We start from the raw sequence: 17,185 nt of genomic DNA, 5'->3' as shown, positions 1-17,185 counted from the left end.
GGGGTTACGCAGAGCGTAACCAACCCTGCAACTCGCGAAAAGGGTTCGGTGGGCCGATAAAAGGAGCAGTGGAGAGGGGTTTTTCCCTCTTCACTCAGTGGATCTCTCTCCCCCCGTCTCTCTCTGTCTGTGTGCGCGCGCCGGCGAGCTGCGGCAACCAGCAGCCATCATCGACTGCAGCGAGTACCTCCTGTCACGGCAGCAGCAAGGAACGTCAGCAGCGGCCCTGCCTTCGCATCCCCAGCCTTCGATCGCCGGAAAGCCAACGAGAAATCTTCAATAAGGTACGGTGCTTCTCTAGAATCTAGGCGAGGGATCGAATATGGGTTCGATCTCGTGAAATCCTTTGAGATGAGGGTCCATGGGAACCCTGTTTGCGTAATGCAGGGATTACCTGTGTTCTTTGTAATTGTTTTTCTGTGTTTTTATAGTTTTTCAAAAGGAATCAGTTTCCTCTTTGCTGAGACACAGTTTTGGTTTAAATAGATTTCAAATTTCAAATTGGGCAGTGTATTCATGGGATTTCGTTCTTGGGTTTGGAATCGTGGTCTTGGTTTAGGTCCACATTCATTTACTGAAAGGGGGATTCGGCTGCTATTATCAAAATACAACAAAATTTGATTTGCGGGTTTTCGATCTTGGAACCGATAACCCCAATCTAGGTTGTTTTAAATTCTGTTTAGGTATACCACTTAGGGCATGGGGTTTCTTCATCGTGAATATGCATAGGATGAGAAAACGAAAGGCGAAATCTGAAGCTGGAGGTTCGTGAATGATTTTTTGTATAACCCTAGTTGGTTGTGGGTTGACAGAATATAACTTAAATGGTGAAATTTCTGTTAGCTGAATCTTTTAAGTCTATTTCTTGTAAAATGTTCAGATTAGGGTTTGTGGAACCCCCCACTATGTAAATCTTTAAATCCTTGGGTCGTTGATATCCATTAATAGAGTTGTTGCTACTCGTTATTTTAGTGTTTTCTTTTCTATCTGACAATAAAGTGAAGCTTTATGTTATAGCATTCTTTAATAGACTTGGGTTCCTTTTTATCTAAATAGCTACCCCGGTACTATCATTGGCAGATATTCAGTCAGAACTTAGACATTTGAGTGCCCTGTTATCTATTCATACCTGTGTTGTTATTGATCGACACTAAGTCTGGACACTTATGTGTTAACTACTCGTATCAAACTTGATTTCTAATCAAATTTGTATTTGCATGCTCTCTTGTTATATTAATCAGCCAGATAAATGGGTGCTAAATATTCATCTGAACCTGATATTAGATATGCTGTGTGTGTTAAATCCACATGGGCTGATTCTATGTTAAATCTTGATTTAGATATGCTGTGTGTGTTAAATCCATAGGGGCTGATTTTATTTTAATCTCGGTTTAGGTATGTTGTGTTCTATGGACATGATTGAATTTTATCAATCTATGTTCTGAAAGTAAGTCTTGATACTGTTTTTCACCTGAAATAGGGTTATCTGAACTTGAGTGCTTGTATTCTTGAAACCGAATACTTAAGGACTGTTTGGAATCTTAAGTTGCTGTTGATAATGGGGATGGAGATTTAAAATAGACAACAGATTGCAAACCTCCATCCCTGATCTGCCCCATTTGCATCCCTAGTTGGATTTGGGATATGAACCCGACATGGCTGACCTGAGTGTGCTGTATGCATTCTTTTTGTAAAAACATATATATTAGATGGGTTAAGTTCAGGTTTGCTATTAGTTGAACCATGTACCATCAATGCCTTTGATATCCATCCAAAGTGTTGCTGTGTATGTTTTGATAATGAACTATTAGTGCCTATGTTGATTTGATATTTTCTCAGTTCAAGTGTTTCTATGTGATACATTAGGCTTTGATTAATGAACTGTTAGTATTGTTACTCGTAAGGAAACTGTTTTCCATCTTCAGCGGGCAGATTTCAATTGAAACTGCATCTATGTAAAAATAGATAACAGACTATCCTATCTTGAATTAAGACAAATGGAATTGTGTTTCAGTGCCAAATAGAAATTAAACTCTTGTTATAGGATTGAAGGGAAGGGTTGGTTTTCAATATGTTACTTATGTTTGCCATGGAGGTGTATGATCTCACTTGACTGTTATGAATCAGATTTAATGGAAATATGTTCCAAATTTTTATAAATACTGTGTATGATATAAGTCTTGATATGAATAAAGAGAAATCTTGGAACATATGTACACCTATATATAGGTGTCAAGAATAGGTTGGAATGTTATTTCTAAGAAAGTTATGTAACTGTTATTGTTATGATTATGGTACTCATGAATGTGAGCATGATCCAGTTATTGATAATTCTTCTTGGGTAAGAATACTTGAATTGTGCACTCGCACACTTAAAGAAACCATGGATTGGTTAATACCCATATATGATGTAGGTAACACACACATATTGAAAATGCATATGAATGAGTTATGATGTGCATATGTTTGGGTGTATGATTGCATAAGTGCACATGCTTTTGGCACTATGGGCCTAGTGTTACGAATGAAACACTAATTTGGTTTTAATTATGTGGTGCATTGATGGCCTAAATGGTCATTATCGTCCTGGAGAGCCGTGGGTTTGGTTTTCTTTCACATATGTTTTTAACTGCATCACTTGAACCACATAAGATGGTTTGACACATTACTACACTGTTCTAGTGGTTTATACGGGCTGGAGTCCCGAATGGGTCCCCGCAAGGGAGGATGCGGGTTTTTCACTTTACTTTTGCATTTGGTGTTGCAAACTTAAAGAATTAACTTAAATAAAGATATAATAAGAACAGTGTAATATACATTCTGGGATATCTCATCTGGAGTATGAGAATCTTAGATATCCGGTCTTGGGGAGACTGTGAGAATACAAAAACTCCGTGTGGTGAAAATTTGTCTCCTGAACCCGATATTGAGGTTTTTTCTCTTGGCCACGGTTTTAGGGAGATTCCGCCACTTTACTCGGGAGTGGTGTGTTGGTCACAGCTGTGAGTTTGTTTGGTACCAAGGAAGTGACACTTGTGGGCGTGGGGTGTCCCTTGTGTCCTCGACATTAGATGTGGAGGTCTAATGTTCCGAAGCTGATTCAGTCGAGCGTTAAGTTGGAACCCAGTAATAAAATACAAATTGTGTGTTAAGCTACCTTGATAACCTACTTGACATCGGGGATTGTACCCGTTTGGTGTGTCCGCGGGCAACGGTAATTAAAAAGAGGAACTTAAAGCTACGTGCATTTAATAGGGCATGCATATGGAAAGATGAAACTTAAATGAAAGATAACAGAAGAAATCATGTATTGCACATAATTATGCATTTTTCATGTTATGCATTAGATCATGCATGTTTGAATCATTATTGATATCATGACATGATCTGGTGGTAGTATATGATTTATTTATTGAAATCATGCTGCAAGGTTTGGTTATTTAGTTCTTGATATATGGTACTGCTTTACTGTTTTTGATTGGTGAGCATATGTAATTGTTGGTAGGTATGAATATTTGAATACTGCAAATTTTTTATCTGTACTCACTCAAATCTTTGCATGAAATATTATCCATGTTCTTTGTCTCACCTGGTTTCTTTAAAAGTAGCTGTGCTCAGAATTTCGGTTCTGACACCAAACTTTGTTGGTTTTTCACAGGACATGGTGAACAGTGAGGCTGGACTGGCTACTGGGGAATGGATGAGAGTCATACTTGCGCTTGTCAGTTTCAGCAGGGGACAGAGTGACTCTATTTTTGCTTCTTTTAGATCTTTTTACTTTTTGCAGTTGATTACTCACTTTTGAGTTGTGTGTGAGACTCTTATTGGTTCATTAATAAAAGAGTTTTGGTTGGTTCTTATGGATGATGATTGCAACTTCGTTTGTGGTGGTTGGGCTATCCAATGGAAAGTGGAACTGTGAGGACCCCAGATCTCTGGGAAGGTTTCCGCATTAAAAAAAAAATATTCCGCATTTTTAATGGGTATGGATTGAGGTCGTTACAGGTTTGGTATCAGAGCCCACCACAAATGTAACGACCCCAATCCATACCCTTTAAAAATGCGGAATATTTTTTTTTTCAATGCGGAAACCTTCCCAGAGATCTGGGGTCCTCACAGTTCCACTTTCCATTGGATAGCCCAACCATCACCAACGAAGTTGCAATCATCATCCATAAGAACCAACTAAAACTCTTTTATTAATGAACCAATAAGAGTCTCATACACAACTCAAAAGTGAAGTAATCAACTGCAGAAAGTAAAAAGAACTAAAAGAAGCAAAAATAGTCACTATGTCCCTTGCTGAAACTGACAAGCGCAAGTATGACTCTCATCCATCACCAGTAGTCAGTCCAGCCTCAGTGTTCATCATGTCTTGTGAAAAACCAACAAAGTAGGGTGTCAGAACCGAAATTTTGAGCACAGCTACTTCTAAAGAAACCATGTGAGAGAAAGAACATGAATAAGATTTCATGCAGTGATTTGAGTGAGTGCAGATATAAAATTTGCAACATTCAAATATCCATAACTACCAACAATTGCGTATGCTCACCAGTCAAGAACAGTAAAACAGTACCATATATCAGGAACTAAATAGTCAAATCTTGCAGCATGATTTCAAGAAGTAAATCATATGCTACCACCAAATCATGTCATGATATCAATAATGATTCAAACATGCATGATCTAATGTATAACAGAAAAATGCATGATTATGTGCAATGCATGATTTCTTCTGTTATCTTTCATTTAAGTTCCATCTTTCCATATGCATGCCCTATTAGATGCACACAACCTTAAGTTCCTCTTTTTAATTGTCGTTGCCCTCGGATACACCAAACGAGTACTAACCCCGAGGTCAAGTAGGTTCCCAGGGTAGCTTAATACACAATTTGTATTTTATTACTAGGTTTCAACTTATCCCTCGACCGAATCACCTTCGGAACATTAGACCTCCACATCTAATGTCGGGGACACAAGGGACACCCCACGCACACAAGTGCCACTTTCTTGGTACCATAAACAACAGCTGTGTCAAACACTCCACTTCCGGGTAAAGTGACGGACTCTCCCTAAAACCGTGGCCAAGAGAAAGAACCTCAATATCGGGTTCAGGGGACAAAATTACAGCACACGGAGTTTTTGTATCCTCACAGTCTCCTCAAGACCGGATATCTAAGATTCTCATACTCCAGATGAGATATCCCAGAATGTATATTACACTGTTCTTATTCATTATATTTTTATTTAAGTTAATTTCTTTAAGTTACACCATATGCAAAAGTAAAGTAAAAACTCGCATCCTCCCTTACGGAACTCCAGCCCGTATAATCAACTAGAACAGTGTAATAATGTGTCAAACCATCTTATATGGTTTAAGTGATGCAGTTAAAACATATGTGAAAGAAAACCAAACCCACAGCTCTCCAGGCCGATGATGGTCCAATTAGGCCATCGGTGCATCACATAATAAAACCAAGTAGTGTTTCATTCATAACACTAAACCACAATGCCAAAAAGCGTATATATTCATGCAAATATAAACCCAAACATGTACATATAATTACTCAACTATATGCACTTTCACTATGTTTGGTAGCTACATCATATACGTGTATTAACCAATGCACATTTCCTTTGAATGTGAGTGTACATGTGCAATTTCACATATTAATCAAGCGTACATGTTCAAGAAGAAAACCAATACACGAGTCATGCTCACACTCACGAGTACCAAAATCATAACAATAACACTTACATAACCTTTTTAGAGATAACATTCCAACCTGTTCTTGACACATCGATAGGTGTGTGTAGGTTTCAAGATTTCCCTTTATTCATACCGAAACTTAAATCATACACAATATCTATTAAATCTGGAACACCTTTTCATTGAAACTGATTCATAGCAATCAATTGAAATCATAAGCTTTCATGGCAAACCAATACACCCTGCATGCTCAAAGTACATCAATAATACATTAGGTCGTTGGGACTACTTGATTTCACGACTACACTTCCAATTTTTTTCATTTTTCATAATATATATGTTGACATGGTATCTTCCCAAGTAGCCGGGAGAAATCTTTGATTGGCGGCTGCATGCAGCTTTTATCTATATATCCTGCCAAGGTAACTAAGCTCATAAATTGCTTGTCCAGCATTGAGTGTTAATATTGGATAGAACGAGGAAATTCTTCTTGATAGTACCAGCCAATATATAATTTATGAATAACCACAAATAGGGTAGGAAAAAGATTGGACACTAATGGTTCATTTAGCAAAGAAATGAATAAAAGCTAAATAACTTTCACAAGAAGTAGAGTTGTTTCAATCCTCCAAACTCATTACAACAGGAAGTCTCCCACGGAAGGGTAAAATGACATACCCCTTCTATTAGTAAAATAATCAAATGCAAACTGAAAACAAAAAATCAAATTCTGGGAATCCAATATTCATTCCAAAATAAAATGCTCCATTATGGAATTAACAAGACAGGATATGCAGTACATTTCGGAGGCTTAATTACCCAATTAACAACCGCATCTACAAATCCCAAACAGTCCTCAAGTACTTGGTTTCAAGAATACAAGCACTCAGGTTCAGATAAACATATTTCAGGTGAGTAACTGTATCAAGACTTAACTCCATACGCATAAACCAACTGTTTTCATGACTTTAGATTATGGTTACCATATCATATCCAAGAATGGAACATTTGGCAGAGAAAACAGAGGAAAACGTAACACAAAGATCGGCTAACAGCAAATTTCGACCCTCATGTTATGTTATACCATTCTACTTCTAACAAGTTTAGAGAGAAGACAAAAAGAAACATTAAGAACCTCCTTAACCTGTCATAGAATGAAATAAAAATATCGACAGAAAAAAAAAAGAGAACTCAGGCCACCTGAGTTGCTCGTGTCCTAACTGAGAAACCCCCAAGTATGGGGTAATCCCTATAGGATACTCGGGACCTTCACGGATGGGGTCATCCCCTACCTCAGCCGACCCCCACCATGGGCCCGATTTGGGGATTTTTCGTGTTAGGGTTAGACCTAAGGTTTTTCCCCAAATCAGATGCTAATACCACCTCAACCCCCCCCATTTTTGTTCTTTGAAACAGGGAATCCATCCATCGACAGGGTTCGGTGGACGCTCACCTCAAACCCCACACACGAGATCGAACCCATGTTCGATCCCTCACCCAAATCCAAGAAGCACCGTACCTGTTTCCGATTTGTTTCCTGGCGATCGGAGGCTGTCGTGGAGGGAGTATCGAGCTGCTGTTAGTCGCGGCCTTCGGTGGTGGTTGGTGGCCAAAGCTCCACTCACTGCCGTGACAGACGAAGCCCCTGTTGGTTGTGGATGGCCGGAGCTTTGCCGGCGACCGGATCTTCCTCTGACGTGCGTAAATTGACAGAGAGAGAGACGGGGGTAGAGAGAGACGAGGGAGGAGGGAAAACCCCTCTCTCCACTCCTTTTATCGGCCCCCTTCATGTCGAGATGGGGTGGGGGGGTTGGTTACGCCTTGCGTAACCCCCCTCCTGCCCCCCTTTCTTTTTTTGTTACAGCATTATCAGGCAACCCTTATCGGGTTGCCCTCTCTTTCTTTAAAAGGCTGTACAGGGTGCGGCTCGGGTCCGGACCCGTAACCCGACCCCAACGAGATGGATCCACAACTTGGATCCAAATGGATCCAACTGTGGATCCTCAGATTAACTTTAAAAAAAAATTTATTTATTTAAGATTATACACTATATATATATTAAAATATATATAGGTACATGGATTCGAGACCCATCTACGCACCTCTTTTAAATAATTATTCCCCGAATTATTTAATTAATTAAAAATTATTGTACTTATACGTACATATCAAATTTACGAGGTAAATTTATTCGGAAAACCCCTTTATGGGTCCTGGATCTGCAATTTGGATCCCAGGCCCAAATTTAGAAAAATACCCATATTCTTAAACAAATAAAATATCAAAAATTGAGGTTATTACAACAAATACTTGCAATTTTGTCATCTTTTGAGTATTAAAATTTTTTTTTTTGTATATGAGCCCTGTCCTGAAGCGTCGACAAGTGTGACTCGTCCTCCAGAGCAGTCTTCTTCACTGGTATGGCTATTTAATACTTTTACTTAAAGTATGTGAATTTTGTGTGATTGATTGCAATTATAGTTTAATATTCTTTGGTGTGATTACATGAACGATTATTGTTCATGATTAACCCTAAGGGGGTAGGATAAGTAAGAGTCTAATTTGTAGAGAGGATGTGCGTTGTAGATGTCGCATTATACCCGCAGAGGTGCTTCGTCCTCTACTGTTGCTCCTGCGAACTGGGAAGAACAGAGAGACTTTATGGTGGAGGCCATTCACACCCTGACCGAGACTATGACGGCTCAGGCAACTCCGACTGCACAGGCGATGCAAGCGGCTCAGGCTATACCGGCGGCACAGGCTGCGCAAGCGGCCCAGGCAGCCGCACAAGCAGCAACTCGTGACCCTCTTGTCGATATTGTTTTAAACGCGGGTGGCGTTTCTTTCGAAAGGTTCCTGAAGTTGGATCCGCCAACTTTTTCAAGAAAGGCAGACCCAGAGGCAGCGGAGAACTGGGTTGAGGAGATTGAGCGGGCGTTCGACGTCCTATCTGTCCCTGAAGACAGAAAGACACCTTTTGGCACGTATCGTCTGAAGGGCGATGCCAAGAAGTGGTGGGACACCCTGCAAAGGGTGAAGTTCGCCGATTGGGACGAGATCCCCTGGGAGACGTTTAGGGAAGAGTTTCTGGACGCATACTTTCCCGTGTACGCCGAGGAACAAATGCAACGGGAGTTCTTTGATCTGACTCAGGGAACCATGAGTCTGATAGATTACACTACCAAGTTTCGTAATCTCGAGAGGTACTGCCCGACCCTCTTCAAGAATGAGAAAGCGAGGGCGGCAAAGTATGTGCACGGACTAAAAGATGGGTTACGGACTCGCGTCCTGTCAGGTCGGCCTCCTACTTTGGCCGATGCGATTGAGTCAGTTACTGTTCTGACCAAGGACTGGGAGAGGTCTAGGAATGTGTCATAAAAGGGAGGCACAATTGGAGGAGATGCTTCGGGCGGCAAGAGGAAGGACCCACCTACAGGCGGAAAGACTCAGGGTGGCAAGAAGCGGCGGACCTATAATGGGTAACAACAAGGAAAGACCCCGCCAACATGTCGTAAGTGCGGCAAGAACCATCCACTAGGTTTTTGCCCGTTGTTCAAGGGAAATTGCTATCAGTGCCAACAACCAGGGCACATTGCTATTTTTTGTCCGAACAAGCCAGCGGCTCAGGAAGGACAACAACCACTGCAGCAGCAGCGACATATACCTCAGCCGCAACAAGGTCAGCGGAGGACTAACAGGAGGGTTTCTGCCGTTACGACAACCACCCAGGACGATCAGACAGATCTGGTCTAAGGTATCTCTTAGGTTTCAATCATTAGGCTTGAGCGATATTTTGATACTACTCACATTTAGTACGTTTTAATTTCGCTGACAAAATTCTTTTAAGGGGGTAGGGATGTAATAACCTCAATTTTTGAAGACTAATTATTTAAGTTTATTGGAAAATAATGGGTGCTTTTCTAAATTTGAGCCTCGGATCCGTTACCGGATCCATAAAAGAATGCGTAAATAACCCACAATGGGGTATTAAAACTATACTTATAATATTTAAATAAATAATTAATAGTATTTATTAGAAGAAAAAAATAAATAAACTTTAGTATATAGGGTCGGACCCATAGTTGGATCCACGGATCCAACTGAGGATCCGTCACTCGTAGGCGAAACCGGGTCCATTATTAAAATGGACCCAGCATCGCAGGTCACGGGCTCGGACCCGGACCCGATTTCACTTATTAAGGCGGGCGTAAAACAGAATCGTGCTTAGGGCAGGATTCTTGTTTTCAAGAATCTGTAACAGAAGGGGGAGGGGGGGGGGGGGGTTACGCAGAGCGTAACCAACCCTGCAACTCGCGAAAAGGGTTCGGTGGGCCGATAAAAGGAGCAGTGGAGAGGGGTTTTTCCCTCTTCACTCAGTGGATCTCTCTCCCCCCGTCTCTCTCTGTCTGTGTGCGCGCGCCGGCGAGCTGCGGCAACCAGCAGCCATCATCGACTGCAGCGAGTACCTCCTGTCACGGCAGCAGCAAGGAACGTCAGCAGCGGCCCTGCCTTCGCATCCCCAGCCTTCGATCGCCGGAAAGCCAACGAGAAATCTTCAATAAGGTACGGTGCTTCTCTAGAATCTAGGCGAGGGATCGAATATGGGTTCGATCTCGTGAAATCCTTTGAGATGAGGGTCCATGGGAACCCTGTTTGCGTAATGCAGGGATTACCTATGTTCTTTGTAATTGTTTTTCTGTGTTTTTATAGTTTTTCAAAAGGAATCAGTTTCCTCTTTGCTGAGACACAGTTTTGGTTTAAATAGATTTCAAATTTCAAATTGGGCAGTGTATTCATGGGATTTCGTTCTTGGGTTTGGAATCGTGGTCTTGGTTTAGGTCCACATTCATTTACTGAAAGGGGGATTCGGCTGCTATTATCAAAATACAACAAAATTTGATTTGCGGGTTTTCGATCTTGGAACCGATAACCCCAATCTAGGTTGTTTTAAATTCTGTTTAGGTATACCACTTAGGGCATGGGGTTTCTTCATCGTGAATATGCATAGGATGAGAAAACGAAAGGCGAAATCTGAAGCTGGAGGTTCGTGAATGATTTTTTGTATAACCCTAGTTGGTTGTGGGTTGACAGAATATAACTTAAATGGTGAAATTTCTGTTAGCTGAATCTTTTAAGTCTATTTCTTGTAAAATGTTCAGATTAGGGTTTGTGGAACCCCCCACTATGTAAATCTTTAAATCCTTGGGTCGTTGATATCCATTAATAGAGTTGTTGCTACTCGTTATTTTAGTGTTTTCTTTTCTATCTGACAATAAAGTGAAGCTTTATGTTATAGCATTCTTTAATAGACTTGGGTTCCTTTTTATCAAAATAGCTACCCCGGTACTATCATTGGCAGATATTCAGTCAGAACTTAGACATTTGAGTGCCCTGTTATCTATTCATACCTGTGTTGTTATTGATCGACACTAAGTCTGGACACTTATGTGTTAACTACTCGTATCAAACTTGATTTCTAATCAAGTTTGTATTTGCATGCTCTCTTGTTATATTAATCAGCCAGATAAATGGGTGCTAAATATTCATCTGAACCTGATATTAGATATGTTGTGTGTGTTAAATCCACAGGGGCTGATTCTATGTTAAATCTTGATTTAGATATGCTGTGTGTGTTAAATCCATAGGTGCTGATTTTATTTTAAACTCGGTTTAGGTATGCTGTGTTCTATGGACATGATTGAATTTTATCAATCTATGTTCTGAGAGTAAGTCTTGATACTGTTATTCACTTGAAATAGGGTTATCTGAACTTGAGTGCTTGTATTCTTGAAACCGAATACTTAAGGACTGTTTGGAATCTGAAGTTGCTGTTGATAATGGGGATGCAGATTTAAAATAGACATCAGATTGCAAACCTCCATCCCTGATCTGCCCCATTTGCATCCCTAGTTGGATTTGGGCTATGAACCCGACATGGCTGACCCGAGTGTGTTGTATGCATTCTGTTTGTAAAAACATATATATTAGATGGGTTAAGTTCAGGTTTGCTATTAGTTGAACCATGTACCATCAATGCCTTTGATATCCATCCAAAGTGTTGTTGTGTATGTTTTGATAATGAACTATTAGTGCCTATGTTGATTTGATATTTTCCCAGTTCAAGTGTTTCTATGTGATACATAAGGCTTTGATTAATGAACTGTTAGTATTGTTACTCGTAAGGAAACTGTTTTCCATCTTCAGCGGGCAGATTTCAATTGAAACTGCATCTATGTAAAAATAGATAACAGGCTATCCTATCTTGAATTAAGACAAATGGAATTGTGTTTCAGTGCCAAATAGAAATTAAACTCTTGTTATAGGATTGAAGGGAAGGGTTGGTTTTCAATATGTTACTTATGTTTGCCATGGAGGTGTATGATCTCACTTGACTATTATGAATCAGATTTAATGGAAATATGTTTAAAATTTTTATAAATACTGTGTATGATATATGTCTTGATATGAATAAAGAGAAATCTTGGAACATATGCACACCTATATATAGGTGTCAAGAACAGGTTGGAATGTTATTTCTAAGAAAGTTATGTAACTGTTATTGTTATGATTATGGTACTCATGAATGTGAGCATGATCCAGTTATTGATAATTCTTCTTGGGTAAGAATACTTGAATTGTGCACTCGCACACTTAAAGAAACCATGGATTGATTAATACCCATATATGATGTAGGTAACACACATATTGAAAATGCATATGAATGAGTTATGACGTGCATATGTTTGGGTGTATGATTGCATAAGTGCACATGCTTTTGGCACTATGGGCCTAGTGTTACGAATGAATCACTAATTTGGTTTTAATTATGTGGTGCATTGATGGCCTAAATGGACATCATCGGCCTGGAGAGCCATGGGTTTGGTTTTCTTTCACATATGTTTTTAATTGCATCACTTGAACCACATAAGATGGTTTGGCACATTACTACACTATTCTAGTGGTTTATATGGGCTGGAGTCCCGAATGGGTCCCCGCAAGGGAGGATGCGGGTTTTTCACTTTACTTTTGCATATGGTGTTGCAAACTTAAAAAATTAACTTAAATAAAGATATAATAAGAACAGTGTAATATACATTCTGGGATATCTCATCTGGAGTATGAGAATCTTATAGATCCGGTATTGGGGAGACTGTGAGGATACAAAAACTCCGTGTGGTGAAAATTTGTCTCCTGAACCCGATATTGAGGTTTTTTCTCTTGGCCACGGTTTTAGGGAGATTCCGCCACTTTACTCGGGAGTGGTGTGTTGGTCACAGCTGTGAGTTTGTTTGGTACCAAGGAAGTGACACTTATGGGCGTGGGGTGTCCCTTGTGTCCCTGACATTAGATGTGGAGGTCTAATGTTCCGAAGGTGATTCGGTCGAAGGTTAAGTTGGAACCCAGTAATAAAATACAAATTGTATGTTAAGCTACCCTGGGAACCTACTTGACCTCGGGGATTGTACCTGTTTGGTGTATCCGCTGACAACGGTAATTTAAAAAGAAACTTAAAGCTGCGTGCATTTAATAGGGCATGCATATGGAAAGATGGAACTTAAATGGAAGATAACAGAAGAAATCATGCATTGCACATAATTATGCATTTTTCATGTTATGCATTAGATCATGCATGTTTGAATCATTCTCTATATCATGACATGATTTGTTGGTAGTATAGGATTTACTTATTGAAATCATGCTGCAAGGTTTGGTTATTTAGTTCGTGATATATGGTACTGCTTTACTGTTCTTGACTGCTGAGTATATGTAATTGTTGGTAGGTATGGATATTTGAATACTGCAAATTTTATATCTGTACTCACTCAAATCATTGCATGAAATCTTATTCATGTTCTTTGTCTCACCTGGTTTCTTTAAAAGTAGTTGTGCTCAGAATTTCGGTTCTGACAACCTACTTTGTTGTTTTTTCACAGGACATGGTGAACAGTGAGGCTGGACTGACTACTGGGTATGGATGAGAGTCATACTTGCGCTTGTCAGTTTCAGCAGGGGACAGAGTTACTCTATTTTTGCTTCTTTTAGTTTTTTTTACTTTCTGCAGTTGATTACTTCACTTTTGAGTTGTGTGTGAGACTCTTATTGGTTCATTAATAAAAGAGTTTTAGTTTGTTCTTATGGATGATGATTGCAACTTCGTTTGTGGTGGTTGGGCTATTCAATGGAAAGTGTTATTGTGAGGACCCCAGATCTCTGGGAAGGTTTCCGCATTGAAAAAAAAAATATTCCGCATTTTTATAGGGTATGGATTGGGGTCGTTATATATATATATATATATATATGAACACACACACATTGTCTTGCTTTTAGAGTACTTTTGCGGAATGCTCATAAAGATTCAAGATATTCTTTTGTGGTTAAAATAATAAATATGAATAATATTCTGGTAACATAATGGTATTACATTTTGATGCTTTTCAAAATAATAATAACGGGTTATCTCTGTCTTGTACTCCTTGTAGTGTATGTATTTAGGCATTGAAAGCCATTTTCATTGTGCAAGCAATATTAGTTCTCTTCCTCCTAAGTTTTCATTTTATCATATCAACCTCAAAGAAATGGTTCTAGGCTTAGATCGACGAGGACTTCATCCTTATTGCTCATCTCTTGGTGCATTCATCTGCATCTGTTCTGGTATCATCAGGCCAAGATCAACAGCTAACATCAGCAACTTGAATATTATAAAAATAAGAATTTCTTAAAATGTCATAAATGAGTTGCATTTCATCCCTAATCATTTTTCACTTGTTACATTTGGTTTCCCAAGTCTGCCCACTTCTAGGAATGATTTCCTTTTTGTTGCCTTCTGGTTTTTTTGGGTCTCTTAACGTGTTTTCCTGTAGGGTTTAACAGCATGTGTTCTGTTTTAATGTTATCTCAAGTCTGAGCTTGTTTTACGATCATCTAGGTAAACTCTATTAAGTCCGGGTTTTTTCTCCTTCCCCTGCCAAGGGAACCCTTCCCTTATATTAATTTTCATTCAGGGTGCTGCTTTTTTAATTTATTTCTGCTTGAGTTTTGTCTCTTTTATGCATCATATGCCTGTTATTAAAGTCTCATGTCCAACCTGTATTCTTGGTGTTAGATTTTTTTTTGGTCTCATCTAATGTAGCATCACCATTGCTGTTGCTTGTGTTTTGTGTTTCTGTATACTGTACCAGCACCTGTATGCTATTGCTTTCCTTTCTGTTATCGTTTGTACTGTGCACTCTGTTTATGAGGTTCTACACTAAATTTTTCAAGTTCGTAGATGAATACAGTAGATTGAGTTTCAGATAATATTGTAGTTTGGGTTTTTTTGCTATTTTTTTTATGATTTGAGATTTTGTCAGAGCTGTCTTGACTGGCTATGTAGTGAATCCTATCTTTGAGCATGACAGTGCCTGCGTGCGGACTCGTCTATCTGTTTTCAATCACATGGCTTGATCTCCCGTATCTATAGTTGACATGATAACTGAATTTGCTGGACCTACTACTATATTAATACTGCCATTATGATTGTGTGGCTTCTTCCAACTAAACTTGTCGTATGGAATCTTTTTTTTTTTAATTGAATTGTATGGAATCTTTTCAAATGAAAGTTTTTGAAATTTTCATTGGAGAAATCAAATCATTTCTATTTTGAATCATCACATGCCTGAATTAGCCTTCAACTTGCTTTTTTTTCTCAAATTACTGATAAGCTGAAGCTGCCTCTGATTTCTGTTCTCCTGTCCAAATTGGTTAAAATTGAAAATTACAAATATAACAAGTCATCACTCTGCCTCTTCATTTCTTTCTTTTGTATTTTCTTGTTAGGTATTTACTTTTGTTACAGCCATGGATGCCTTCCAATTTTGTTGAACCGAATGTCTTGTTAAAATGAATATAATTGTCTGGAAAAGCAGAACCACTTTCTCTATGTTCAAGAAAACCATCAGTTTATTCTATTCTGCGTGAGTGAGCAACTAGGAGTATATGGGGTCATCTGCAGTACAAGCATGGAAGTGACTCAAATGGAGCTTATAGCCACCAAAAGCTGAGGCATTTGGCTACTGGATCAAACAGTCCTGGTTTCTTTTATGCAGTAATTCATTCGCTTGTTTGAACCTTTACTGCTGTTTTTCCTTTTACATTGACATGTTTTGGTGCACTTAGCATGTTGCTTATCAACTTTTGGAAAACTATGCTTGGTTTCTTCTCTCACTTGAACGATGTGGTCAACACTTGTTAAAACCGAAGTACTCAGAAAAACACTTCTAAGGTAAGTCAATACTTGGCTTCATTAAAAGGTGTTTGTTTTCTGGAAATCATTTGCTTGTCCTAGCTTTAGGAGCTTCCTATTTTTTCCCATTTTTAGAAAGCTTATTGTACGAGACAAGTCAGTATCAAGTCATTCAAATTTTCTTTCATAATTGTTCTTGCTATGCACCGTGGTTAACTTTTTTGACCTGTGCCTTAAATGTTTTCCCATTAAATTCTGAAATCATTTGCGTTGCCATGACAGGTTGCACATGCCCATTCAGACCAGGCGAGCAATATGAGGCAAAGACTTTGCAATGGCACCTCAGAAGGACAACCAATGGGAGTAGTTGCTGCAGAGGCTAGCCCTTCTCCAAATATGCCTGCTTTACATCAGAATGGTCGGTCAGCTTTGACGGAGGTTAAGTTGCCAATGAAAGAAACCAAGAAGATGGCAGCAGAAGTAGCTGCTGAGGTGGCAGCTAAGCTTGCTGCCTCTACCTCATCTGCCCAAATGCTGACTTCAGTACTTTCTTCGTTTGCTGCTGAGGAAGCAATGAATGCAGGTCTAAAAATCAGTAGTAGCCAACCTGGGGGTACCTTTCCAAATCTCTCACCTGCTAAACGAATGAAACTTCAAGAGCCTATGGTAAATTTTGATGGTGCTACTGTATTCCTCCCTTCACCACAACTAGTTATGCCAAATCTTCAGCAATACCCCATGACTATTCAGCAACCATCAACCTCTAATTTTCAAGGGCAGGTATTGGCTCAGCAACCTGCATACACATTGCTTCCACCTCAACAGTATTTGCAAGCTCAGGGTACCAGGATGATGAGCCTGCCATATAACTACCCAAGCAGCACGCCACCACCATTGCCACCACCACCACCATTGCCTCCTCACACAGTCTTGGCAAGACCTGCACCATTGGCACATCAGCCTAGCCCCCCAAGTTTCCAGCCTTTGCATCCCCCTGCTATGGGTTTCTACAGCCAAACCAATCAACATAACAGGTAGCTTAGGCCCTCGTTAGAGAATTTCCAGGTTGATACAGTTTCAGAGCCGAGGGAGAACCTTTGTAACATATCTTCGGAGGTAATATGGAATTAGGGAGTCAACATCTTGAGAGGAGAAAATTCGATACTTTTTGAATTTATATCATATTGTGTAATGTGCATGTGACAGTTCATCACAGAATTGTAGAGAACAGTTTGAAATGGCATCATTTCATC

The 17,185-nt window shown here is 39.5% G+C and overlaps 1 protein-coding gene across 4 annotated transcripts in view; it reads left to right on the top strand.

The window, feature by feature from the left end:
- The window catches only part of LOC149816632 (uncharacterized), a 165,381-nt gene extending 148,197 nt beyond the window's left edge, over positions 1–17,184 (top strand). For all 4 annotated transcript variants that reach the window (XM_089987355.1, XM_089987352.1, XM_089987354.1 and 1 more), the window contains one exon: positions 16,215–17,184. In XM_089987355.1, coding sequence (XP_089843481.1) covers positions 16,215–16,970 — 756 coding nt within the window. In that variant the 3' untranslated portion in view covers positions 16,971–17,184. The remainder of the gene's footprint in view (positions 1–16,214) is intronic.
- The last annotated feature ends 1 nt before the right edge of the window (position 17,185 follows it).

This window comes from Nuphar pumila, chromosome 14, assembly GCF_984573655.1.
Source record: "Nuphar pumila chromosome 14, dmNupPumi1.hap1.1, whole genome shotgun sequence".
NCBI lineage: Eukaryota > Viridiplantae > Streptophyta > Magnoliopsida > Nymphaeales > Nymphaeaceae > Nuphar > Nuphar pumila.
Note: the sequence above shows the minus strand (reverse complement) of the source record. Positions and strands in the feature narration are given on the sequence as shown.